At 52.0% G+C, this 26,947-nt stretch overlaps 2 protein-coding genes across 6 annotated transcripts in view; one reads left to right on the top strand and one right to left on the bottom strand.

Moving 5' to 3' along the window:
• The first annotated feature begins 1,249 nt into the window (after positions 1 to 1,249).
• CCR9 (C-C motif chemokine receptor 9) lies at positions 1,250 to 18,679 on the top strand. Its single transcript, XM_066245667.1, has 3 exons — positions 1,250 to 1,378; positions 8,777 to 8,821; positions 15,371 to 18,679. The coding sequence occupies exons 2-3, from the start codon at positions 8,801 to 8,803 to the stop codon at positions 16,457 to 16,459; spliced, it is 1,110 nt and encodes a 369-aa protein (XP_066101764.1). The 5' UTR covers positions 1,250 to 1,378; positions 8,777 to 8,800; the 3' UTR covers positions 16,460 to 18,679.
• A 3,936-nt stretch (positions 18,680 to 22,615) lies between these two features.
• The window catches only part of FYCO1 (FYVE and coiled-coil domain autophagy adaptor 1), a 79,471-nt gene continuing 75,139 nt past the window's right edge, over positions 22,616 to 26,947 (bottom strand). For all 5 annotated transcript variants that reach the window (XM_066245638.1, XM_066245637.1, XM_066245636.1 and 2 more), the window contains one exon: positions 22,616 to 26,675. In XM_066245638.1, the coding sequence (XP_066101735.1) occupies positions 26,600 to 26,675 (76 nt within the window). In that variant the 3' untranslated portion in view covers positions 22,616 to 26,599. The remainder of the gene's footprint in view (positions 26,676 to 26,947) is intronic.

Raw genomic sequence — 26,947 nt, 5'->3', positions numbered from 1 at the left:
ACGCTGAGGCCACGGAGCCGTAAAGACACTGAAAAGAGAAACTTAGTCTCCTTGGGCTGTAGTTGCGATTTTTACCAGAACAAGTATAAAGAGGAGTCTATCACCTAACCTGTGGTGACACAGTGGATAAAGCGTTGACCTGGAATACTGAGGTTGCCGGATCAAAATCCTGGGCTTGCCTGGTCAAGGCACATATGGGAGTTGATGCTTCCTGCTCCTCCCTCCTTCACCTCCTCCCCCTCTTTCTCTCTCCTCACTAAAATAAATAAATGAATAAAAATTAAAGTAAAAAAAAAAAAAGAGGAGTCTATCACAATCACCACAAGGAATCAATGTGGGGGTCTTCTCTGTGCCCAGAGGGGGTGCCATTGAGTTGTTGTGATCCCCCTACCCCCCCACCCTCACTCCTGTAGCTGTGGCTGGAAAGACTGCCTTGGGCAGCTTCACTAAAAATATGACGTTCTATATGTTTAGGCTTTCTCAAAATTTCATCTAAAGAACCCATAGTTAATAAAGTGAAACATGGTATCAGTAATGTATCTGATGCATGGGGGTCATGTCAAGAATCTTACTGCCTTTGACCCCGATTTTAAGGTGCTTGTGTTTCTCCAACATTCCCTGTGTTCCCAGATATGGCTCCCATCCCCACACTGACTCTCTAAAGCAGCACCATTCAATAGAACGTCAGGGATGGCGGGCACGCTGTCCCTGGCCGCACACGGCTCTCTCACGTGGCTAGTATGACTGAGGAACCAGTTACATTTGAATTCAATTCAGTCTAAATAGGCACATGTGGCTAGCAGCTACCGTATTGTATAAACGGCTTTATGAGCTGGGGTACCTCGGTCAAGGCTGAAAGGTTTCCATGGTGATGAAGAGCACTGGGGGCGATAATCCCACACAGGCCTGGTCAGACACCACTACCCGAAGAAACCTTATAAATGCGCGCCATTAGCAGGCTCGAGGGCTGGCCATTACTGTCGCCAGCACTCCCCACTGCCCTTGTCCCCATAAGCAGCCGTGCTGTCCAGGAAAAGACATCCTCCATTCTCAGCCGTGCACGCAGCTTCAGGGAAGATGCTTTTCCCTTAGCCCAGCAGTTCTCACCTTTTCATTTCTGGTTGCAAATCATTGACTCTGCTAATTGCTGAACCCTGCAGCTGGTGACTTCCCCACTCCCCACCCTCCTGGGCCACCCCACCAGTGACAACACAGACAGGGGTGGCCTGGCTTCCTTTCTGGTGTTTTCACCGGGTCTCTGCCTGCTCAGAGCTCACAGAAGGCTTGCCTCTCATCCCAGGCAGACAGCTGCCTGCCCCTCCCCAGGCCCAGCCGCTGGGGCCGCCTTCTCCGGGGGCCTCTCACGCTGCGTTCCACTGTGAGTATCACCCTTCCTCCTCCTCCCCTGTCCCAGGGTCACCTGTGTCCTCAGTTGTGTGCTGTCACAATAGCTTCTAAAACCCAAGATTTCATGCATGCATGCATTCAGAGGTCATGAGCACCAGGCTTCCAGGGCGAGTCATAAGACACCTAAGAGGTGATGGATTAGATAGATTGTGCCCATCCAGACAAGGGAATACTGGGCAGCCGTCCAATCAGCTGTTATAGCTCCGCATTAAATTAGCATTTGGCGTGGTCCACAAAGGACTGTTCACTAGAAAGCAAGAGAGAGCTTTGTGCGTGCAGTCCGATTTCTTACCATTGAGAGAGAGAGAGAGAGAGTGTGTGTGACAGAGAAAAGTCTAAAAGGAAGGTATTTCAGAAAGTTAGCAATGGCTAAACTAGGAAAGAGGTATTTCCATTTTTATTTTCTTTATTACGCATGTTTGCTTTGGGGGGATTTTCTTGGTACAGTTGAAAACAATCCTTTATAATAAAAAAAACAGCCCAGGTACTTTATTTATTATTGTTTTCAAATGATAAAAGAATGCTTATTTAGAAGTGAGCCCTGGAAGCAGAAGAAAGGCCCTTGGAGCTTAGAAGGGGTGGGGAAAGGCGCAGGCATGGTCCTCAGAGAGAGCCGCCCAAGCCACTTTTATTTAAATGACTGCATTTGTTTTAAATGACTCACCAGTGAATACTGTTTTGTCCCTTCAAACACAGTAAAGAGGGAAGGAGAGGAACAGAGACAGAGAGACCTCGATTTGTTGTTCCTCTTATTTATGCATTCATCCGTTGATTCTGGTCTGTGCCCTGACCTGGGATCAAATCTGCAACCTGGGCGTATCAGGACGACACTACCCCACTGAGCTACCCGGCCAGGGCTCCCTCTTCAGCTCCTCATTAGCTGTTGCCCCACAGCTGGCTGGCACGACAGCTGAGCTGTGCCAGCGCGCTGGGTGCTGGACCGGGGTAAGGTGCAGCCACTGGTCTGCGAGAGCCTCTCCTCCCAGCCAGAACCCCCAAAGCTACTGCACCATATCAGAGCTTGACAGCCTCTGTCTCCCCTATCTGTCCATCTGCTCTGACGCCCCGCTCACAAGCTGGCACCGGGAACCCCCCCGGGGCCCAGGTCCGGGCCCACGGGGTGGGAGCTGGATGGGTGCCTGACCCTGTAGCACATTTGACAGAGATCAAAGTAAGGACCCACAGTCCTGACTCACGCGCGTGTCCCCTTCACTGGGTTACTGTGAGCCAGGAAGGCTGTGGACGGGGAGCTGCTGCTGGCCGCTCCCTGCTGACTTTCATGTTGGTTACTCAAGGACAGCAGAGAACAGAAACACAATGGGTGGGCAGTCGTGGACTCCAGGCTAGCTTTTCTAATGGGCACTTGCCACTTCTGGAGACTCAGCAGCTCTCTGGCTTTCCGCTGCCTCTGTGGCTCACATCTCATGCTTTTCTGGCTCTCGGGCTGTTGTTGATCTGTTGCCTTGCCCCAGAGCTATGTTCTCTCCCCTCATTGCATGTCCCCACATTCATTAGTCTTCAAGGGCCAGCAAAAACATCACCTCTTCAGTGAAGCCCTCCTGGGTTTTCCCAGCACTGAAGAACATAATCTCTTTCTCATAATTCCCAAAGCATTTCATAGCATTTACCGTTGTTAGTGTTTGCAGCCAGGACCTATCTAGTGTACTTGAATGGGAGCTATGAGGACACAGAACATGTCTGTACCCTGTTAAAGTCAAGCCAGTGTACCAGGTGTCAAGGCCCATTCAGTAAGTGAGCTGTGGGATGGAGAACACTACGTTCCCTTGTTCTCACAAAGCTCTCCACATTCCGTAAAGAGCATTCATGCCCAGCTCTTGACCCTCCCAACAAGCTGAGTAGGTTGGGCTACCACCTCCCTTTTACAGACGAGGAGATTCGGGCTCAGAGAGGGCATGTCACCCCTTGCCAAAGTCCCACAGCTAGAAACGATGGACCACAGGCCAGATGGGGTCTTTCACTTCGGGTCCACTGTGCTTCCCCCGCCTCACCCCACTGGGCTGCAAACCACAGGCGAGCGTTCCAGGTTTAGGCGGCCGCAGAGCCGGTAAAAGGGCCGTCTGAGCAGCGGGCGGAGGTTTGCAGCAGCGCCCAGTCAAACACCAGGGCACTCGTGACAGACGGTGGAGAGCATCCTTGCTTTCAATATGTTTTGTTATATGTACCCTCCCCCCCGCGTTTTCCCCTCCTTCTCAGGGGCAAGAAGAAAATGAAAGCAAGCTCTGAGACTCTGCAGTCTGTGGAATAAGATATTCTAAAACAGGGGTCCCCAAACTACGGCCCGCAGGCCGCATGCGGCCTCCTGAGGCCATTTATCCGGCCCCCGCCGCACACCCGGAAGGGGCACCTCTTTCATTGGTGGTCAGTGAGAGGAGCATAGTTCCCATTGAAATACTGGTCAGTTTGTTGATTTAAATTTACTTGTTCTCTATTTTAAATATTGCATTTATTCCCATTTTGTTTTTTTACTTTAAAATAAGATATGTGTAGTGTGCATAGGGATTTGTTCATAGTTTTTTTATAGTCCGGCCCTCCAACGGTCTGAGGGACAGTGAACTGGCCCCCTGTGTAAAAAGTTTGGGGACCCCTGTATCTAGAAGGACTCTGGCAACGAGTAGAGGGGAACAGAGAGAAAGGCCATCGGCTCTGACTTCAGGTCTAGGAAGGAAACGGTCCGTTTTTACACTGCCTTTAAATTTCCAATGAGCCAGAAACACTTTTTACCATGAAAGAAAGATAAACCTTAATAAAAAGCAAGTGCAGGATTTCAAAGTCACCAAGAGCAGCCCGGGCGAGGTTAGCGAGAGACTCGCTCTTGCGGGCTAGCGGCGGTCAGGGCAAGCTGGCGCGGCTGCGAGTTCCTCCTTCCGTGGAGCTTTGCAAACAGGCTCACGGAACGGAAGAGCACCGGGGCTCCTTTTTATTTTTTTTTTTAAAAGCTGACAAGTTATTTTTATGACAGCTCTTAAAATTTCGTGCACAAAATAAAACATTTAAATAGTTTACGAAACTTAAAGGAAAAAAAAAGAAAGTCTCACTTTCCGCTGGCCCTCACTGTTCAAGCTCCTTCCAGGAAATGAGCTGTATAGCCTTTCATATGTGTGTGTGTGTGTGTGTGTGTGTGTGTGTGTATATATATATATATATAATTTTTTCCTTCTTTTTCCAAGTGAGAGAAGGGGAGATAGAGAGATAGACTCCTGCATGTGCCCTGACCAGGATCCACCTGGCAACCCCCATCTGAGGCCAATGCTCGAGTACCAACCTATATTAAGTGCCTGGGGTGGAGGCTCCATGGAGCTATCTTCATTGCCTAGGGCCATTGTGCTCAAATCAATTGAGCCATCGCTGCAGGAGGAGAAGAGAAAGAGAGAGAGAAGGGGGAAGAAGAGGGGTGGAGGAGCAGATGGTCACTTCTCTTATATGCCCTGACCAGGAATCATACTCAAGACATCCACACGCCGAGTCAATGCTCTACCACTGAGCCAACCAGCCAGGGCCAATATATATATATTTAAAGCATCACGTGCCCTGGCTGGTTGGCTCAGCGGTAGAGCGTCGGCCTAGCGTGCGGAGGACCCAGGTTCGATTCCCGGCCAGGACACACAGGAGAAGCGCCCATTTGCTTCTCCACCCCTCCGCCACGCTTTCCTCTCTGTCTCTCTCTTCCCTTCCCGCAGCCAAGGCTCCATTGGAGCAAAGATGGCCCGGGCGCTGGGGATGGCTCTGTGGCCTCTGCCTCAGGCGCTAGAGTGGCTCTGGTCGCAACATGGCAACGCCCAGGATGGGCAGAGCATCACCCCCTGGTGGGCAGAGCATTGCCCCGTGGTGGGCGTGCCGGGTGGATCCCGGTCGGGCGCATGCGGAAGTCTGTCTGACTGTCTCTCCCTGTTTCCAGCTTCAGAAAAATGAAAAAAAAAAAAAAAAAAAGAAAAGAAAAAAAAAATAATGCATCACGTAACATTTTCCTATACACCTGGGATTTTTACCTAATAGTCCTGGTGACCTACTCTTATCAGTGTGAGGTCTATTTTATTCTATTTATTGGCTACAGGTTGGTTATTGAATGAATGTATCAGAATATTACCAATTTTTGGATATTTAGTTTCTAGGTTTTTGTTCTGGGGGGGAGGAATCCTGCAATATACATCCCCATACATGTGTTTTTATGTCCTTTTTTTGAGAATGCCAGCAGGATGTGTTCCCAGCAGATGAACCACTGAGTCAGAGCTGTTATGCTTTGTCATTTTGACAGATACGGCTTAACCCTCCCAAAAGATCACCCAAATTTACCAGCGGGGAGCTCTTTTCCCCAAAGTCCTGCCAACATCATTATCATCAGTCCTTAGTTTCAACCTACAACTAGCTGTAACGAACCATAACCAAAGCCACTCTTCTTCTTTTTGGGGCTTCTCTCTTTGGAAATTTGTTTTCTCAGATATATTCTGATCAATATTCACTCTCTTCATCTAAGTACAGAGGAAGTCATGTAAAGCATGAGTACTAGAAATACATAAAGTGTTTTCTAAGAAATGTCCCCCAAACCAATTCCCTGTTCCCCAGGCTGTAATAAAATTAAATTGGTGGAGTTGGGATCTTCCAAACTTAAGTTGGCATTAAGAAAGAAAAGATTGTATTTTTTTTTTTTACAGCATGACTCAGAAAGAAAGAGAGAGAGAATGATAAAGTCAGTGGGCAATTTGTAATTTTGGGGGAGACCCTTTGAGATGAGGTAGATATCTTACTCCTCATAAAGAATTCACCCACTAATTTCAACCCCCACTGATGATTATCTAATTCTATTATTCCTCTTAAATGTATTAGTTGGCATTGTAACAACTTTCTCTTCTCCTTATTTACTTGCTAATTTTTTTCATCAGGATGGATTCATGGATCCTCATTTAAGTGAATGTGCTACCACTTAATAGTTATTGCTATCATTATTTAATTAGATGCTCAAATTGCCTCAGACGTGGAGAGTGGGGGTCCCATCCGATTGGCTCCTATGTCCTTTCTTTTTTTTGTGACAGAGACAGAGAGAGACAGATAGGAACAGACAGACAGGAAGGGAGAGAGATGAGAAGCATTGATTCTTCTTTGCGGCACCTTAGTTGTTCATTGATTGCTTTCTCATTTGTGCCTTGACTGGTGTGTGTGTGTGTGGGGGTGCTACAGCAGACCGAGTGACCCCTTGCTCAAGCCAGTGACATTGGGCTCAAACTGGTGGGCCTTGCTCAAACCAGATAAGTTCATGCTGAAGCTGAAGACCTTGGGGTTTTGAACCTGGGTCCTCCGCGTCTGACACTCCATCCACTGCGCCACCGCCTGGTCAGGTGGCTTCTATGTCCTTCTGACAAGTCCTCATGGTCCTTGAAATACTTCCTTACTTTTTGGTGCAAAAAGCAGTTCCAGACTCATCTTGTGGTTTCCCTGCCCTCATTTCAGAACCACACGTTTCTCCAAGGAGTCTTGGTGTTTGTTTGTGTTTTTTTTTGGCACAGAGAGGTATTTAGAAACTAAGATCTGGGTGCTAGGTGCTCATTCCACAGCGTGTCACTGCCTTTGGGTCCTCTCAGCGGAGGAAGCCAGGAAATATATATGTAAAATACAAATACATATAGATACAAATTATTCATCTTATCTAATCTAACTTTTAAAAACATGAGTTCCCACTGAGCCCTCAGCTCCCGCAGAATGGAGCGGGGCACCTTTGCAAAGCTGCTTGCAGGAAGGGGAAGTTCAGGCTGCCTTTCTCCTTGCCTGCTAACGGCCAGATAGGATGCCGGAGTGACGAACACCAGAACCTGCTTTTTTTTCCAGCCCTTTACTTTAACCACTTTAAGTTGTTGTGGTCCAACTACAATCAATGGCAAATATCCAAGGGAAAGAATACAAGCTTTGAACTATACACACACCTGTGAAATAACCACACGATCAGTGGAGTGAACGTGCCCTGGCTTCCTGCAGCACCTCTGCTCTGCCCTGTCCTCCCCTTCTCTCTCTAACCAGAAATCACCGATCTGCTCTGTCACTACAGATTAGTTTGCATTTTCTAGAATTTTATATGAGTGGAATCCCAGGGTATGAATGCTGTTTGGTCTGGCTTCTTAGCATCATTATCTGAGCTCTGCCCACGTTCCTGCGTGTACCAGTTGCTCCCCTCTGTTCCGCTGTATGGACGGACAGTCCACGCTTTACTTGTCCGTTCACTGCACTGGACGGATGTTTGGGCTGTTTCCAGCAGTTGGCTACTGCAGATAAAGCTGCTGTGAACACATGTAGGTCAGTCTCTGTGTGGACCTGTGCTCACACGTTTCCTAGGGTTAGCACTTAGGAGCGGGACGGTTAGATCACACGATGTGTGTGTGTTTAACTTTTTAAGAAACTGACAAAATGGTTTTCCAAAGTGGTTGTACCACAGGTACGTACTAAAAACCACTGGGCTTTCCGAAAAGCAGGATGAGTCATGATGTGGTGTTAGAGAAAGGAAACCAACAGGTTAGGGTTGAACTGATGAAGGGGAATGTTTTCTTCTAGAGCACTGGGGTGTGGCGTTGGACACTACCGATATGAAACAAAACGCCCGCTGAGGCAGGCACGGACCCCTCCTTTCTGAAGGCACTCGAGCTGTTGTTCCCTTGGTCCTATAGGGCTCTGGGTTTTACAGGGATTCAAAACGCATGAAAACAACAGCAGAGACTGATCTCAGCCAGCTCAGAAGCGCTGTGCATCAGGCAGCTACCTTTTCTTTGGTAAACAAGCCTAGAACTTCCTTTTCTTGCTGGAATCAGGGTCCAGAGAAAATAGGGCTCGTTATTCTTCTCTGAGCTTGTAAACAGAGCATGCAGATAGGTGATGGGGCAGCTGGGCCCGTCTGGGAGAGGGACCCCAATGCTGGCAGATGCCATCCAACTTTCATGTTCTTACCACCTGGTCCCCTACAAAGTCTGGGCCGGAGTATTCCCGAGTCAGTCAGCCTCTGTCCTGTGATCTTCAGGTGGATAAAATGGGGAAGAGGGGAATTCAGCAAAACAGACCCTGACAGAGAAGTTGAGTCAACAGAGAAACGAGCTAATGGAAAGAGGACGTTGCTGGAACGTTGAAGCCCCAGAGCACTCTCCCGGGAGAAGTTCCTCTCATTTCTATGTGAACAACCAAGATGATTTTGGAATCAAGAACAGTTGACTCGACGGCAGGATATAACACGGACTCCTACCCTGGCTTGAGATCTCTTTCTTTATGAGAAAAAGAAAAACAGACCTAACATTCAACCTCTACCTGGAGGTGTTTATTACTGTTCATTTACAAGTCCTCTTTTTTTTTTTTTTTTTATCTTTCCCTCTCTTCGTAGAAGCAAGCTTGCATCTGACCCACCATGACACCCACGGAATTCACAGTGAGTACAGCCGTGTGCCCCAGGCTCCTGGAGATGCACTCCTGTCTTGCCTTTTTGGGGACGTGGGGAAGAATCCATTGTGGGGAAGGATTCCTCTGTGAGGTTTCCCCGGGGTAAGATCTCCCCCGGGCAGTGCGCCCTAGAGGCGTTTGGTACCCGGTGCAAAGGGCGGGCTTTGCAAACACAGCAGAGCCGGAAGAAACCCCTTGGCATATTTGTGAAGACAGAGGAAGATGCTATTTTAGGTTTTATTAACAGATAAGGATTTTTATGATCTTTAACGAGGGTGAGCTTCATTCCAGGTGTCTGTTCTGAGATTCAGACAAAAGAACGCCAGAGTGAATCCATTTACTTTGTTTTCACAAGACCCCTGATGGGCACATTGATTGTATTTCTTGCATAACATTATGCAGGTTTTAGAAAAATGCACAACGGGGCATATTTCTCAGAAAGGGACAAAGAAGCTAACAAAAAAGTTTTAAGTCACTATCCAGGGGAATCATTTATGATTTCATAGCCAAATGTGATCAATTTTAGGATCAAATTCCCATGTTTCTGTTATATTCATAAGGCCTCACAAAAATGTTTAGGGGTTTTTGTTTTGCTTTTCTCAAAGGGAAAGTCTGGGTGTTGCGGGTAGATAAATGAAATCAGGCTTTCTTAGTGGAGCTGACCAACTAACTACCCTTCACAGAACTCTGTGGGCACCCACGGTCTATGGTCGCAACCGCTGACGTCAGATACGTCATTTGTGATAAGCTAACGACGCTTAGCTTTGTATGTATCAGCACATATTTGTGAGAAAGGTAAAGTAATGAGGTGTCTGGTGAAGCAATGGGGTACGTCTCTTCTTCCGACCAGAACCAGACCCACTGGCTTCTCCTAGCGTTAGAACCTGCCTTTCATCCCAATGCGGCGGAAACGGAGCTGGGGCTGCGGGCGCGGGGCTGCTTCTGAGACCGCCAGTCATTCGGGTTGCTCGTTCGGGATCTTGGAAAATATCTCAACTCTGCAAGGCGGCCCCCGCCAAGAAGACAAAGGTACCCAGGTGTGGTCAGACGTGTCCAGCACCGCTCAGTGGGGAAAAGAAGACGGGGTCTCTGTGGCTCCAACACCCACATGCACTGGGATGCAGGCACGAGGTCCCTGTGGCCACTTCTCTGAGGACGTGCTGTGGGTCCGTCATCACCCAGGACACCACATTCCTTCAGCCTCACAGTAAAGGCAGAGCCACGTTTACAGATGAGGAAATGGGAGCTGAGAGAGCAGGCCGAGGGCTCATGGTCACACGGGGGGCTGGAGGAGGAGTCCCACAGGCTGCTGTTGGGGCTCCCTTCCCTGGGGCGCTCCCTTCCCTGGGGCGCTCCCTTCACTGGGGCGCTCCCTTCCCTGGGGCGCTCCCTTCACTGGGGCGCTCCCTCCACTGGGGCGCTCCCTTCACTGGGGCGCTCCCTTCCCTGGGGCGCTCCCTTCCCTGGGGTGCTCCCTCCACTGGGGCGCTCCCTTCACTGGGGCGCTCCCTTCCCTGGGGTGCTCCCTTCACTGGGGCGCTCCCTCCACTGGGGCGCTCCCTTCACTGGGGCGCTCCCTTCCCTGGGGTGCTCCCTTCACTGGGGCGCTCCCTGGGGGTGGATGGCAGGTCTTCTCGCTTGGACATCTTACCTCCCCATGTGTGGGGACAGAGTGCCTGGCAGTGATGGCCGCCAACTTCCACCACCCGTGACACATTCAGGTCCCCTCCTCCTGTCTTCCCCCCGTTATCCCACCCTCCCACTTCCCCAGGGGCCCGTCGTGGTGCTAAGGAACACGGGGACACAGCCTTGAAGGACGGTCTTTGCCCACTGCCCTGTCCTTACCCAGAGGTGGGAATAAAGCCCTGGAGTTGGGGGAGGGTTTCCAGAGGGGGTGAGTTCATGAGAGAGGCCTTGGAAAGTTCTGGAGGCCTCCTTCCCGCTCCACAGCTCACAGCCCTCGATGCCTGAGCTCCTGAGAGGAGGAGGCCGCTCCTGCAGGGGAGCCAGGGCCTGTGCTGACAGCCTTGCCAGGGACACAGACACGCGGGGGCACAGACATGCAGGGACACAGGCATGCAGGGACACAGACACGCAGGGGCACAGGCACGCAGGGGCAAGGCACTCAGGGACACAGGGACGCAGGGACACAGACACGCAGGGACACAGGCACGCAGGGACACAGGCACGCGGGGACACAGGCACGCAGGGACACAGACACGCAGGGACACAGGCACGCGGGGACACAGACACGCAGGGACACAGGCATGCAGGGACACAGGCACTGAGGGACACAGGCACTGAGGGACACAGACACGCAGGGACACAGGCACGCGGGGACACAGACACGCAGGGACACAGGCACGCGGGGACACAGACACGCGGGGACACAGGCACTGAGGGACACAGGCACGCAGGGACACAGGCACGCAGGGACACAGGCACGCGGGGACACGGGCACGCAGGGACACAGGCACGCAGGGACACGGGCACGCAGGGACACAGGCACGCAGGGACGCGGACACGCAGGGGCACAGGCACTGAGGGACACAGACACGCAGGGACACAGGCACGCGGGGACACAGACACGCAGGGACACAGGCACGCGGGGACACAGACACGCGGGGACACAGGCACGCGGGGACACAGACACGCGGGGACACAGGCACTGAGGGACACAGGCACGCAGGGACACAGGCACGCAGGGACACAGGCACGCGGGGACACGGGCACGCAGGGACACAGGCACGCAGGGACACGGGCACGCGGGGACACAGACACGCAGGGACACAGGCACGCGGGGACACAGACACGCGGGGACACAGGCACTGAGGGACACAGGCACGCGGGGACACAGGCACGCAGGGACACAGGCACGCGGGGACACGGGCACGCAGGGACACGGGCACGCAGGGACACAGGCACGCAGGGACACGGGCACGCAGGGACACAGGCACGCAGGGACACAGACACGCGGGGACACAGGCATGCAGGGATGCAGGGCATGCCCTTTGCCCCGGCTGTGCACTGAGGTTCGCCCCAGTGAAGGGCAGCCCCCTGCTGCTCTGGGCTGAGGAAGCCACAAGGCGACCTCTGGTGCTAGGGAGGTGGAGGTTGGGGTGGGGGACCCGACAGCCGCTCTGTCTGGGCTCCTGGCCTCTGTGGCTCAGACTCGTCATGGCCCATTCAACATCAGAATGTGGAGAGCAAGGCTTCGGGCCAGCAGGGATTAAAATGCCCCAGCTTGGCACTGGGGGGCGTCGGAGGCTCTCTCTGGTCTTGACCCTCTCCTGGTGGCTGAGGGCTTTGGGCAGAACATTTCGTTTCTCTGGTCTGTCTCCTCCTCTCTAGGATGAAGGGGCCAGACCCCGTAGTCACTATGATCTTAAAATCATTCTAAAACCTCTTGAGGTTTCAGTTTTTCCACAGTAGAAACAAAGACCCACGTGAGAAGCAGGCAGCCCACATCGCTGCGAACCGGGCCGGCCACTGAGTATGCCACAACCTTTCCCTCGCTTACTCTGCAGTACGGCTACAGTGCATTCTTTCTTCTTGATCAAAGCACTAAAAATCATCCAAAATAAATGATATAAATCTCTAAATTCAGCAGCCCCTTGGGAGTAACACAACTGTCCCCAAAGGACGTGTCCGAGCTGCGGAGCTGCCAACAGAGCCCTACACGCAGCCAAGCCTCATCCCCACCCACCTCACCCCCATTCCGCCTGTGGGCCTGACTTGGGAGCGGCGGACCTTTCTAATGTCTCGCTCCATTTCTGTTTCCATCACTGACTTGGACGGTGTTTTTTGGAAGTTATGTCCTTGCCTAGCATGTAGACGGTGCTCAGGAAATAGCTGTTGAATGGGTGAACCGATTACATTTATTTTATTTTATTTTATTTTTGTATTTTTCTGAAGTTGGAAATGGGGAGGCAGTCAGACAGACTCCCTCATGCGCCTGACTGGGATCCACCCGGCATGTCTACCAGGGGGCAATGCTCTGCCCATCTGGGGCGTTGCTCTGTTGCAACCAGGGCCATTCTAGCACCTGAGGCAGAGGCCATGGAGCCATCCTCAGTGCCTGGGTCAGCTTTGCTCCAGTGGAGCCTTGGCTGCGGGAGGGGAAGAGAGAGACAGAGAGGAAGGAGAGGGGGAGGGGTGGAGAAGCAGATGGGCGCTTCTCCTGTGTGCCCTGGCTGGGAATCGAACCTGGGACTCCCGCATGCCAGGCCGACGCTCTACCACTGAGCCAACCGGCCAGGGCCAGATTACATTATTTATTGCCCGTGAACAAGACAGGGAGAGCTAATGTTTCTCAGGCCTGAGTGACTGTGCCACTTTCTTAGTCCCAGCAGGGAATGAGACAATCCCATTTTCACAAAAACGCTGTCTAGGTCTGGGCCCCTCCTACCCTCGCGAGTCACCAGGAGAGGTGAGAAGACGCAGCAGCAGCAGAAGAATCAAGAACTAGCTCAGACTTCAGCTAATTGGGATAACAGGTTGCAAAATAGGTCTAGCCTAGTAAGTGCCTCATTTCTCAAGTGGATCTGAGAACAACATAGTTTGGTAAGAAATATAGGAAGAGAAACCTTTGGTAAGAATATTTCTTGACATTTTAATAAGATACAAAAGAGAACTGTCATCCCCTTCAGACAGCAGGGCTGGGACATTTTCTATGAACAAGAGCACCCTTTCCAGTGCTGCCCTACCAGCCCCTTGTCCCATAACAGAGTTGAGGCACTTTATGAGGATATCTACAACAGAATATAGGAAAACAGCTTTCTTAACTTGATGAAAGAAATAGACCTACAAATCCAGGAGGAGGTGCACAGAGTCCCAAACAAGGTGAACCCAAAGAGGCCCCCACCAAGACACATCATAATTAAAATGCAAAAGTTTAAAAACAAAGAGTCTCAAATGCAGCAAGAGGAAAGCAGTTCATTACCTACAGGGCAGCTCCCATAAGACTGTCAGTTGACTTCTCAACAGAAACTTTTCAGGTTAGAAGAATTTGGCACAAAATAACCAGTGATGAAAAGCAAGGACCTTACAAGCAAGATCACTCTACCCAGCAAAGCTACTATTTAGAATTGAAGGGAAGAAAGAAAGCTTCCCAGACAAGAAAAAGCTGAAGGAGTTCATCACCACCAAACCAGTACTATAAGAAATGTTATAGAAACTTCTTTAAGAAGAAGAAGAAGAGGAAAGATAAAAAAAATATGAATAATAAGATGGCAATAACTAGATATCTCTCAATAATTACTTTAAATGTAACTAGATTAAATGTTCCAATAAAAAGATACAATGGCTGAATGAACAACACAAAAAAAGACCCTTCCACCTGCTGTCTCCAAGAGACTTCCTGCAGATTGAAAGACACACACAGAATGAAATTAAAGGGGTAGGAAAAGGTATTTCATGAAAATGGAAACAAACAAACAAACAAAGCTGGTGTAGCAATACTCATACCAGACAAAACAGACTCTAAAAGAAAGGCTATAATAAGAGACAAAGAAGGACCCAGCAATTCCACTTCGGGGGCGTTATCCAGACTAACCCAAAACACAAATTCAGAATGACATCTGCATCTATCTGTTCATTGCAGCATTATTTACAATAGCCAAGACAGCAACGCAACCTAGGTGTCCATCAATAGAGGAAGGGGTTACTACGGAGAAGGGGTGAATATATTCAGTGGAATCTGATTCGGCCACGAAAAAGAAGGAACTCTTGCCATCTGCTACCAGATGGATGGACCTAGAGGGTATTGTGCTGAGTGAAAGAAGTCAGAGAAAGACAGATGCCAGATGCTTCCGCTTATATGTGGAATCTAAATAAATAAAATAAAATCAACAAACAAAACAGGAACAAACTCATAGACATAGGGAACATTTTGAGGGTGGCCAGATGGGAGGGGGGAGGGGAACAGAGTGAAAAGGGGGCGGGGTTAAGAAGTCCAAATGGGTGGTTACGGATTAGTCACAGGGATGTGAAGTACAGTCAGTACTACTGTGATAACTATGTATGGTGTCAGTTGGGCCCTGGATTTCTCAGAGTGATGCCTGTGTAAGTTACATAAAAGTCTAATTCCTATGTTATGCACCTGAAACTAATAGAATATTGTATGTCAACTGTAACTGAAAAAAATTATTAAAGAAAAAATATACACATGGAGAGTCCTGAACTAAAGCTAGTTCTATGCTGCTACCCCTCGAAACACCTGTCCGTAATCCTTCATTCGTGGTAGGTACCCTCTGTGGGTAGGTAAGTTCCACAAGAGCAGGGGCCATGTCTGACTTAGTCACCACTGTATCTTCAGCATGTAGAGTATCTGACACATCGTAGGTGCTCAATAAACATTTGTTGAATAAATAAATGTTATGTTCCAAGGAGATGCTCTCAGAACCTGTATCTTCTACATAAGCATGTCTTTCGTCTTATAGACTTTTGGGATTGGAAGGGTCAAGTGGTTCTGCCGACAGACAGAGCCTCCCAAAGATTGTCCTTGACCTAACGCTGTCTTTCTTGTGCCTCCTTGCAGGGCTATGGCCCTAATCAATCTGGTGACTACAGCTACGACTCCACGTCTTCCACGGATGACTATGCGAACTTCAACTTCACGGACTTCTTCTGTAAGAAAACCAACGTCAGGCAGTTTGCGAGCCAGTTCCTCCCCCCCTTGTACTGGCTCGTGTTCATTGTGGGCACCCTGGGCAACAGCCTGGTCATCCTCGTCTACTGGTATTGCACCAGGGTGAAGACCATGACCGACATGTTCCTGTTGAACCTGGCCATCGCCGACCTCCTCTTTCTCGCCACCCTCCCCTTCTGGGCCATCGCCGCTGCTGACCAGTGGAAGTTCCAGACCTTCATGTGCAAAGTGGTCAACAGCATGTACAAGATGAACTTCTACAGCTGCGTGCTGCTGATCATGTTCATCAGCGTGGACAGGTACATCGCCGTCGCTCAGGCCATGAAGGCGCAGACCTGGAGGCAGAAGAGGCTTCTGTACAGCAAGATGGTTTGCATTGCCGTCTGGCTGGCGGCCGCCGCTCTCTGCATCCCGGAGATCCTGTACAGCCAAACCAAGAAGGAATCGGACGTTACCGTCTGCACCATGGTTTACCCTCACGGCGAGAGTACCAAAGTGAAGTCGACCGTCTTGACCCTGAACGTGATCCTGGGGTTCTTCCTTCCCTTTGTGGTCATGGCTTGCTGCTACACCATCATCATTCACACTCTGATCCAAGCCAAGAAGTCCTCCAAGCACAAGGCCCTCAAGGTGACCATCACTGTCCTTACTGTCTTTGTCTTATCTCAGTTCCCCTACAACTGCGTTCTGCTGGTGCAGACCATTGACGCCTACATCGTGTTCATTTCCAACTGTGCCATTTCCACCAGCATCGACATCTGCTTCCAGGTCACTCAGACCATCGCCTTCTTCCACAGCTGCCTGAACCCTGTTCTCTACGTGTTCGTGGGCGAGCGGTTCCGCCGGGACCTTGTGAAAACGCTGAGGAACCTGGGTTGCATCAGCCGGGCCCAGTGGGTCTCCTTTACGAGAAGGGAGGGGAGCTTGAAGCTGTCGTCTGTGTTGCTGGAGACAAACTCAGGACCTCTCTCCTTCTGAGGGACCATCTCGCTGAGGAGGGTAGTCCTTTTAGAAGCAACGATAAATACAGATACAGCTTCCCCACCCAATGGGACGAGAGGAACACCGGGGAAGGAAAAGGAAGTGAGAAAGAGAAAAAACTCACAAAGGAATGAATATGAAAATTATTACTTCGAGTCAGAATTTTTGCCATACCAGAGTTTTCAAAACCGATCGGCCACCTCAGGAGACTGTTGACTGGCTCCCGGATGCAATGCCCGCGATTTTCAAAGGAGAACCAGGGACAGCACTGCAGGCCACCTGGCTGGCCGCTGGCCCAGTGGTAGTGCGCCTGACCCCTGGAGGAGGCTTCTGGGATTCTCAGCGCACTGCGGATTGCCACTGTTTCCGCTTGGAAACCACCCCTTCGAAGGGACACACACAGAAGCACTGGCCACTGTACGTAGTCCATAAAAACCCAAGGTTTCTTGAAAGCTTCCATCTTTTTTTGGAGATTCCACCCTGGTTTTGAGGTTGAGACCTACGCCAGGTTTTATAGATTCTTAATCTAGAATCTTTATCTAGAATCTTTCCACACAACCTCAGATCGAATTCCCCTCTGGTCGCCACGATCAGTCCTGTTCTGAAATCATCTGGTCAGTGAGCCCCTGGGCCACTGACCACACCAGCAAATCATCAGGGTCCTGTTGGCTTCTAACCCGTTTCTGTGTCCTGCGGGGGGCTCTGTGCTTCCCACCCCTGCCGCAGGGTTGGTGTGGGCGACGATTCGGCTTGTCTCCCGGGGTCGTGGAAGCGGTCTCAGCCTCCACAGGGAGACTGCAAACCGGAGTTGGCAGAGCCAGCCCTGGCTCCACCGTGGGTCCGCTCGGCACCGTGGCTTTCGTGACGGTCCACTCTGCGACCTAGGAGACGGGTTGGTCCCCTGGCCCTCCTGTCTGTCGCTGCAGCTGCCAGGAGGGTCTTCGTCTTTGTGCCCCTCCTTTCTTACCACAGAGTGCTAATGTGTTTAAAAGCTTTCAAGTTAGCTGAAAAAAAAAAAAAGTCATACAGTTCTTCTACTACTACTTTATTGTTTTTATTTTTGCTTTGTGTCTTTCTTTTAGTTATTTGGCAAATATATACCATTTGAAAACATTTGATAGATAAGAAAAGTACTTAAAATTTTTTTTAAAATGTATTTTTTCAATTAGAGTTGGCATATAATATGATGTGAGTTTTAGGTATATTAGTAAAGTGTTTTTTAATGTACATTTTAAAATATGCATTACCGGTCAGTTGCTCCACCCTGCCTCTACATTTTAAATACCTACAATCGCAGAGAAAGGAGCCATGTGAAGAGCGTGCAGAGTCAGAGACCGGGATTAGGAAGTCAGACTCCCAGAATGTCTTGAGACCGCCTGGGCTGGCCCGTCTTGCTCTCTCCTCCTCCGGCCAAGCTTACCACGTGTTTCCCAGTTCGCCCCTGGGGAGCTCCTACGGAGGACGGTCAGAGCAGCTCCGCCACACGGCTCCGGCCCCGTGGGAGCGCCCGCCTCTCCCAGTGTGCTGTGAACTACTGTGGCTTCAGCTCCATCCCTGCCGCAGGGAACACAGAGCCCTGGACCCTGCCACATTCCCCTCCCTCTCCTGCCCCCCTTCTAAACTACAGGTTGGTGAGGAAGCGAGCAGAAAATGGGCAGCAATGAGGGAGAGCAGGGGATGACGCCCAGGCCTGGCTAACCCCGGCACAGCCTAGCCTGGTTTACGGAAGACTCTGGAAAAATCATTGGACAATGAGAAGGAAATGAGAACGGTAGACACCCAGTCCCGCAGCCGTCTCCACGTGATGCAGCAAGAACAGCGTCTTCTCTAAACGGTTCAGACTCACCGTTTCCCGTGTCTCTGTTTGCTCACAGGCCACAGCCGGCTGACTTACGGCAAGAGCCTACTCAGTGATGCATGCTGCCACCGTGGTTGGTAAACAGTGCGCCCTGAGCTGACCTTTCTCATGTCTTCTTTTCCACAAAGACTGAATGGACCTTTCTTTTGGTCTCATGCACCATCTGGCAATCTGGCAAAGTCTATAGCCCTCCTTTTAGAATGTTTTAAAAGGAAAAAGTATATAGGATTACAAAGGAAACCAATTCTATTGAAATATAATTCTCTAAATATTAAAACCAATGTATGAACTAGTAAATCATGTACCTCTTTGTCAGTGCATTTAATAAAGTCTACCAGCAGGTGTAATGACAACCTTCATTTCTCAGTGGAGATGAGTATAAATGATATTTTGAAAGCCTGCTTTAGGTGTCACGTAATATGAAAATATCTGTCATTTCCACTGGTGACGAAGTCACAGGTCTTGCTAATAATTTCGTCTACATTCCTAACTAAGGGGAGACCTACATTGTAGTCGAAAGTTAGGGGAAAGATGCTACTCCTTCGTTCCAAGTTCAGAGCCTCTGAGTCTAGAATTCTGAGTCTAGACCAGCTTAGGAGCCCATGTTTAACCTGATTGCCCTTAACCCATATCCATCGGTACCAAACTCCTATTTCTTCCTCTGCTTCTTCTTTCTTTTTAAAATGTTTTATTTATTAATTCTTTTAAGATTTTATTTATTTGTTTGAGAGAGAGGAATGAGAGAGACAGAGAGAGAGAGAGAGAGAGAGAGAAGAGGGGAGGAGCAGGAAGCATCAACTCCCATATGTGCCTTGGCCGGGTGAGCCTGGGGTTTTGAACCGGCGACCTCAGAGTTCCAGGTCTCTTCCTCTGCTTAAATTTTGGACCTGAATGGAACTATTTTGGATTTGGGGAAAGGAATTTTTTTCCCATTTACAAGTGATCCACCAGTTTGCAACATGCCTCTCGAATATAAATTCATGTCATAAAAAAAATTGTGGTTGTAAAAAGATCTTACCTGTACAATAACTTCACACCCGGGATTCTATTTAGAAAAGCCTTCCTTTCTGAGAAAAAGCTTTCCGCCAGTGCACCCCAGCAGCTGGACCAATGGATTGAGGGAGAAGTCCAGGTTCCAAGATTTAAGGGTTGCTGGCAGAATTAAATTAAGAAAAAGATTAGTTCATTTTACTCCCCTTTTTCCTTGAGTTCTAACCAAAGTGGTGACATCATCAAGGACCTCCTTGACGTGGTCCACAGGTCACCTGTGCCTGAACCACCTGGCAGTGCTGTGGGTGAACCAGGTGAACCCAGAGCTGACATGGGTGGTGCCCTCAAATCTGGATATTAATAGGTCAGCGGGTAACCAAGAGAACTTGCTGCTAAGAAACTCTTTATACTGACTTCATATTCACTAAATCAGCGGTTCTCAACCTGTGGGTCGTGACCCCGCGGGGTCGCCTAAAGCCATCGGAAAATACATAATGCATATCAGTTATTTACATTCCGAATCATAACTGTAGCAAAATTACAGTTCTGAAGTAGCCACCAAAATTATTTTTTGGTTTGGGGTCACCGCAACATGAGGAACTGTATTGCGGGGTCACAGCATTAGAAAGGTTGAGAACCACTGCACTAAATGAACAGCTTGACCCTGGAGGAAAACCGGGCCCTGGGTCAGTCGTGGGCTTTTCCCGGTAGCCTGACATCTGGCCCCTTGGCCACCCAGCAGGCTCTAAGCCTGACCTGAGTTGGAACCTGGTTCCCCAACTCTCTTCCAAAACTCAGGGCATGAAGGCACAGTCCCCTTTCTGAGAACACCCAACGGCTCTGCGGGGGTCCAGAACCCCTGCTGGTGGAGGCCGCTCCTGGCTCTGGTACCAGGGTCTCTCGGAGGAATGACGGAGGTGCCCCCCCCCACCAGGGCCGTGCTGCCTCCGGGCCAGCTCCCTCCCAGGCAGAGGAACAAGCCGGCTGTCTTTCCTGCGTCTGCAGCGCCCCCCGTGCTGTGTGATAAGTAAACAGCCCAGGTCTTGATTCCACTGACGGGCTGCCTCCACTGGGTGGCTCTGGCCGCACCAGCAGGGCCCATTACACACCGCTCCTTTCTTCCCACGAGGAGGGCGGGTCCACTCACCTGGCCTGCAGCTCTGCCCTGCCGGAAGCCTGGGCCCAGCCCTTCCTGCTTCTCCCTCTCCCAGCCCTCCTCTGCTCTCCCATCCTATGGCTGCCTCTTCCCCCTTTCCCGACCAGGAGAGACAGACAGTGGGTGCCTGCCCCACTGACCTGGGAGACAGAGGCTTTGGCCCAGGGAATGGGTTCCTTCTCCTCCCTCCTGAAATCACCTCCCCTTCGATGATTCCATGGAACCACAGGGTCAGAGCTAAACCCGGGCAGGAAACGGGGCCCTCCTCGTGGTGAGGATACTCACGCCTCTCGGCCGATTGATTCATTCTAGGCTCCCGGTGGGGCTGTGCACGCGGAGACAACCTCAGAGCCCGCTGGCTAGGAGCGAGGAAACCACCACGTTTCTGTCCTCCCACGGGCCCCAGGCAGGGAGGGAGGGGACACGCCTCAGAGGCCAAGCTCAGCCATCACACTGCTGCTTGGCTTCACCCTGTCTTCAGAAGCCCTTGGGTGTGGGAAAAGTAAAAGGCTGACCTTTCTTTCAACCCTCACCTGCTTCGAGTGGCTTTCATAATAGCTGTGCCGTCCCCCTGGTTTTCCACGGCTCCCCCGTCAACTGCTCTCTCAGAAAGAAGTCCGTTTTCTCATCTCTGGGGACGGGTTTCACCAGCTCTATGCTTTTCACACATGTGTGGGCGGCGAGCTCCTAGCCAAACTTTTTCCCACGCATCTTCAAACCGAAAGGGCTGACCCTGCTGAGAGTGTCTTTCTGAGTCACTAGGGGGAAGAGGGGTGGGGGTGGGGGATTGCTACATCCTCCAGCACCAAGGGACCAACGTGGCGTGAAGAGACGTGGACCCACCAAGTGCTGCGGAGCCTGGAGCCAGGAGCCTGGGACCAATGATGGGGCTTGGAAAACGTGGAGCAGACTTTGGTCACCTTGGGCCACTCAGTGGTTTAGAGGATGGGGGAGATGTGATGGGGCCTCTGTGTCAGAGCCCCAGGTCCCAGCCCCAGCGGCAGCAGCTGCCTGTCTCAGTGCCTCGGGCGGTTCTCATTCCAGCCCCCGGCCAGCAAGGCCACCCCGGCTCTGGAGGGACTGTTCTAGTCAGGAGATCCTTCTCTGTCCGAGCCGTTGTGGGCACTTGGATGAACCGATCTATCGTCACTTCAAGCTGGCCGCTGGTTTGAGGGCATCCTTACTTAAAAAGAGGGAACATGGTGTGGGGGGGTCTGGTGATGGCTCAGCTCACCGCGGTCCGCCTGGAACCTCCTGTAGGCTTGCCCTTGGTCCTTCTCTGCCACGGGAGTCCCGGGAGCTCTGTCCCTGGCCAGTGGGATTGCTGAGGACCCACAGCGGACCAAGGCGCCAGGACTGACCAGTGTCTTTAAGGATTCAGTAACTGGGGACCGCACTCATGTCTGGCACAGGCTCAAGGCGGTGAGGGTGAGGGAAAGCAGGGAGAGGACGATGAAGGAAGCCAGGGAGAACACGGATGCAGAGTGTTACTCACACCTGGATAGCTGATTAAAGGAGAAGCCACACGGGAACCGAGGGGCCCAGGGAGGCCTGGAGGCGGGAGGTGCAGGGGACGGGGCTGGGAGGCGTACTGTGAGGCACAGGGAAGTCAGGGGAAGGAGTGCTGGATTCCACGAGGTGCGAATGCACCGCCCAGCCAGACCTCAACCTGCCCGGCCGCCCAGTCCAGGACTGACAGACCACTCTGGGCGTGGCCGGTGAGAGCCGTGCAAGTCGTGCTGGGCCCCTGAATGCCTCTCTGCCAGCTGCCCGGCCGGGCAGTCTTGCCCAGCTTTGTGCCACAGGTGGACTAATCATGGTTTCAGGCCACATGTGACCTTCTCCCCCACCTCACTCCTCTGGGAACTCAGAAGCGTGTTCTGAGCTCAGGGCTCCATGAGTGCCACAGAGGCTGGCGACATCTGAGCTGAGGACAGCAGGTTGGAATGGTGTGTTTGCTCAGGCAAGTGTTCACACCTGCCTCAGAGTAGCACGGGGCGTTTTCAGATATCAGGCCGTGTGACGACTTCTCAGAACCGTCTGCTGGCTGGGGCCCTTGATCTCCCAGTAGGCCAGCTCACCTGCGACTTGGGTCTGGGCAATTTCATTACATGCCTGGAGTCTCAATGAACTAAAGAGGACAGCACTGTTAATGTCATAGTGTTTATTTGAATCCTGAGATTAAAAATACAGCATTTCCAAACAGTGCAGCAGATGCTATCAAGAAATATTTTGGGATACAAGTTTCCTGTCCCCACTGTGCAGGTGGGGTGGTGTTGGCATTTGATGTGCTTCTGGGCAATTCTTTGGCAGATAAGAATGAACTGGGTTCCCAGGCCCACCATCCCGTGAGGCCGTGAGAACTGAGGATCAGTCAGAGTGCAATTCCCGCCGGAAGTCGTGCAGCTGCGGCTGCCGGAGGCAGGGGCGCCTGAGTAACTTGTTGTAAGGTTCTGTGGAAGCTTTTTTTCCAATCAGAAATGCCTCCCAAAATTTAAAAATATGCTTCATTATTTTAAAAAAGAGGGGAAAAGGCTTTATTGTCTTTCTCATTCCTTGAAAGAATCAGAATTGAATGAGAAAAACTTACCCAAGTTTCCACTGAAAAGTATCCTTTGGGTGTTTTGTCTGGGTGGATGGCTGACTCAACAGTCTTTGAAGGGTGACTCTCAGCTCTGAGCACCACAAATGGCTTCTAAGTCTCAACACCCCTGAGCCAAGGATGGGATTTGCACACAGAGCTGCCAACAGAGACTTTAAAAAATGAAACTCCTATAAAATTGCATCAGTGGGCATCTAATCAGTACCGTCACACACACACACACACACACACACACACACACACACACACACACACACTCACTCTCTCTCTCTCTCTCTCTCTCTCTTAGACTGTATCCCTAAATGGGGGCTTCCTCTCATGGGAGTCTGGAACGGCTTCACACCTTTGGTGGGAGACAACTCAAGAGTTTGGAAAAGCCACCACCTTTAACGTTGAGTTATATTAATGTGGCTTTTCATTTCTACCTTCCAAACCCCATGGGTCTTCAGTCCCAGAGAATCTGTCTGCTCTTGGTCCAGGGAGTCCAGTGGGCTGCAGCCGGCGTGCTCTGCAGAGGCCACACTTTATCCCCAGCACGCCCCCCCCCATGAGTGTGCCTGAAAGAGGCCACGTTCTCAGCGAGGTTTGGTGGCTTCCGAGGCTGTAGTGAGCAAGACGGCTGGTTACCAACAGTAAAAAATGACTGTTATTCAGAAAGCTGGGCCAGCAGCAGGTGGCTGGTCCTTTTTTTTTTTTTTTTTTTTTTTGGTAGTGATCTAGGATTCCAAGGGTGTTTTTCCTTGCTGATATTCAGTGTAATTTTATCTGCTGGCTGGGCTACCACCTCAATAGCTCATTGTCATTTGCACTTTTTAAAAGTTCCCCAGCTCCAAACCTCAGTAACACTGGAACCTGTTTAAAATAATCAAGCTACGTATACAAGCCACACGCACGGAGGCCACGCCGTCCTCTAGCCACAGCAAGTGGGGTCCCCCTGGCATGGAAGACAAGCATCCCAGAGGCCGGACCTGACTGTGGGGACCGGCCAGTCCTCTGAACCCAGCAAGGCCCCTCTGCACACTGCAGCCAGCGTTCCGGGGTGTTCACCCGAGGGGCGCTGCTCTCCAGAAGTGGCTCTGGGTTGAGGAGCCAAGTGGCTTTTAAATCAGCAGTAGGACCCTGGCCGGCTGGAATGTGCCAGGCCTTTCGCAGGAAACCTCAGCTACCCACTAGGCTCTGGTGCCACCAGCGGAAGGCCACCAGCAGAGCCGGTCCCCACGGGACCCTGGAAAAAAAGCTAAGCACTCGAAGAATTCCAGACTGCTCTGGGCTCTCTTTCAACTTAAGCGAGTTTCTTTCACGTGGTGAACCAACTACTTCCTACTGTTCCTAGAAGGCGGGTGGGAGCAAAGGCAGGACAACTTGCCCTGAAACCATCAACCCCGAAGCTCTGCGCAGGCCGGCGAGGACAAGCACGTGGCTCTGAAGACCAGGCTCTGCCGGCTTTCTGCCAGAGGCCCAGCTTCCCCTGGAAGGTTCTGTTCGCCCTTCCCCCTGCCCCACTTACACTGGAAGAGCCCGAGCCTCCTGTTTCAATGAGGGGTCCAAGTGCGTCGCTGAAGCACCCCCTTGCGCCCCTGCCCCCGGGAGTGCGCTGCTGTGTGGTGTGTGTGGGCTCTGTGCTGGACTCGGCCCGGGGCCCCAACCCATTTTCGAGCTCTCAGAACCAGTCAGGCCAGGCGTGTGGCTGACAGAATGAGGCCTCGAGGTGCTGTGACGCGGCCTGGTCAGCAGGCCAGCTGGAGGATGCTGGTGGGTGCTCTGCTCGCCCATGCAGCGCCAGGGCCCTGGAGGATGCTGGAGGGTGCTCTGCTCGCCCGTGGCAGCGCCGGGGCCCTGGAGGATGCTGGTGGGTGCTCTGCTCGCCCGTGGCAGCGCCGGGGCCCTGGAGGATGCTGGAGGGTGCTCTGCTCGCCCGTGGCAGCGCCAGGGCCCTGGAGGATGCTGGAGGGTGCTCTGCTCGCCCGTGGCAGCGCTGGGGCCCTGGAGGATGCTGGAGGGTGCTCTGCTCGCCCATGGAGGAGGATGCTGGTGGGTGCTCTGCTCGCCCGTGGCAGCGCCGGGGCCCTGGAGGATGCTGGAGGGTGCTCTGCTCGCCCGTGGCAGCGCCAGGGCCCTGGAGGATGCTGGTGGGTGCTCTGCTCGCCCATGGCAGCGCCGGGGCCCTGGAGGATGCTGGTGGGTGCTCTGCTCGCCCATGGCAGCGCCGGGGCCCTGGAGGATGCTGGTGGGTGCTCTGCTCGCCCATGGCAGCACCGGGGCCCTGGCTACAGGCGCCCCTCTGGGAACAGGCACAAACTGGCCGTCAAAGGTGAGCTTTCCTTCTGTGGTGGGAGAAGAGGGCCACAGAGAACACATGATCTCCTCCTTGCCCTGGAAGAGGAGACATGACCCTCCTGCCCCTGGGGGAGATGGCGCCTGGCTTTCAGGCACAGGCTGAGCAGCAGGGAGTCGGCAAATGGGTGCTGGGGGGTCAGGCGGCGGGAGAGCAGGGACTGAAAGGTGACAGACAGCAGAGTCATGGATTCTGCCTGTTCACACTTGAGTCACCTAAGACTTAGGAAGGCCCTGATGTTTGAAAGTGGTTCTCATCCTGATTATGATTATCAACAAGCATATCCGCAGGTGAGGCCGCTCTTATTTGTATAAATAAAGTCAGGTCATCGGCTGAGAAGTGGATCTGAGGGCCAATGCATGATCCTGCTTTTTGGCCATGGCATTGACGTTAGCTAGTGTTTGGGCTTTAGCCGTCTGTGTATGGACGGCGACTGCAGACCCTGAGTGGGATGGGCTGTCTAGTCCTGATCCTCAGGGTGACATCTCAAACGGCTGAGAAGCCGGGATGGGGAAGGGCTTTGCCCGAGGACAGAATTGCCCAGACAGAAGGGCCGGAGGAAGATGCAGTTGGAGGCCCCTCTGAGATCGCTGGGTTCAGGAGGGACCCCAAACTTACTGGGGCAGAAAGGGACAGGGACATGACTGGACCAGGCTGGCTGAGATCTCGGGAGGGCCCCTGGGCACCCTGACTCTCAGGATGACGCTGAGGCCTTCTTTCCCTGGGACTCAAGGGCCTCCCAGGGTCTGGCAAGGGCATCCCAACCCATGGTCACTCAGGATGCCCGGGCCGGGCCGGGCCCAGGCTGGGCACAGCAGGGCAACTCTCTCCACAGGCAGAAGTGGGTATCATCTCTGGCCCGTGAAACTCTCCACAGGAGGCTTGGAACCGATTGTGCCCTCAGCAGTGTCTAAGCTGCTGTGAGGGGTGAGGTCCCTAACCAATGGGAACGTTGCTGAGCCTTGGAAGCCCCGGGACTGGAGAGCCGGTGCTCAGAACTGAGTGCCCGCCGCTCTGGACAACGCAGCTTTGAGGACCAGCGACGGCCTGGCGCCCGAGGTGCAGAGTTGATCAGCTTTGCAGCAGCTGGTGTTTTCTGTGGTAGAGTTTGTTTCGTTTTAGTGTTTTATGTAACAGGTGAGAGGAGTAGTGTTTCTTGTGGGTAAATAAAATAATTAAAATCCCGGTGCTTGAGGCTACAGGAAATCACTCCCATCGTAGATCACCGGCCGGTCAACCGTCAGGTGATAAAACACTTTTTTGGAGACAAACCTGTGGAAACAGCAGTGAGAAGGGAGAGTGTTAGCCTGAGAGCTGGGGGCCGAGGCTGCGGCGGCCTGGCTGGTGTGGGTGCAGGATGGCACAGGGACCCTTCTGGGGAGACCTGGGCCCCTCACCCCACTTCCCGTCTGTCCAGCTGAGTTCTCCTCCCGCAAAGAATCAAGGGCCTTGGGGCAGAAGCACCCATGCGGTCTCACGCTGGTCACCCCTTTCCTTTCTCCGGGGCCTGGATGGTCTGCACTCCCTGGGGGGGAGGGCGGGGG

This window comes from Saccopteryx bilineata, chromosome 10 (genome assembly GCF_036850765.1).
Source record: "Saccopteryx bilineata isolate mSacBil1 chromosome 10, mSacBil1_pri_phased_curated, whole genome shotgun sequence".
Lineage (NCBI taxonomy): Eukaryota > Metazoa > Chordata > Mammalia > Chiroptera > Emballonuridae > Saccopteryx > Saccopteryx bilineata.
Note: the sequence above shows the minus strand (reverse complement) of the source record. Positions and strands in the feature narration are given on the sequence as shown.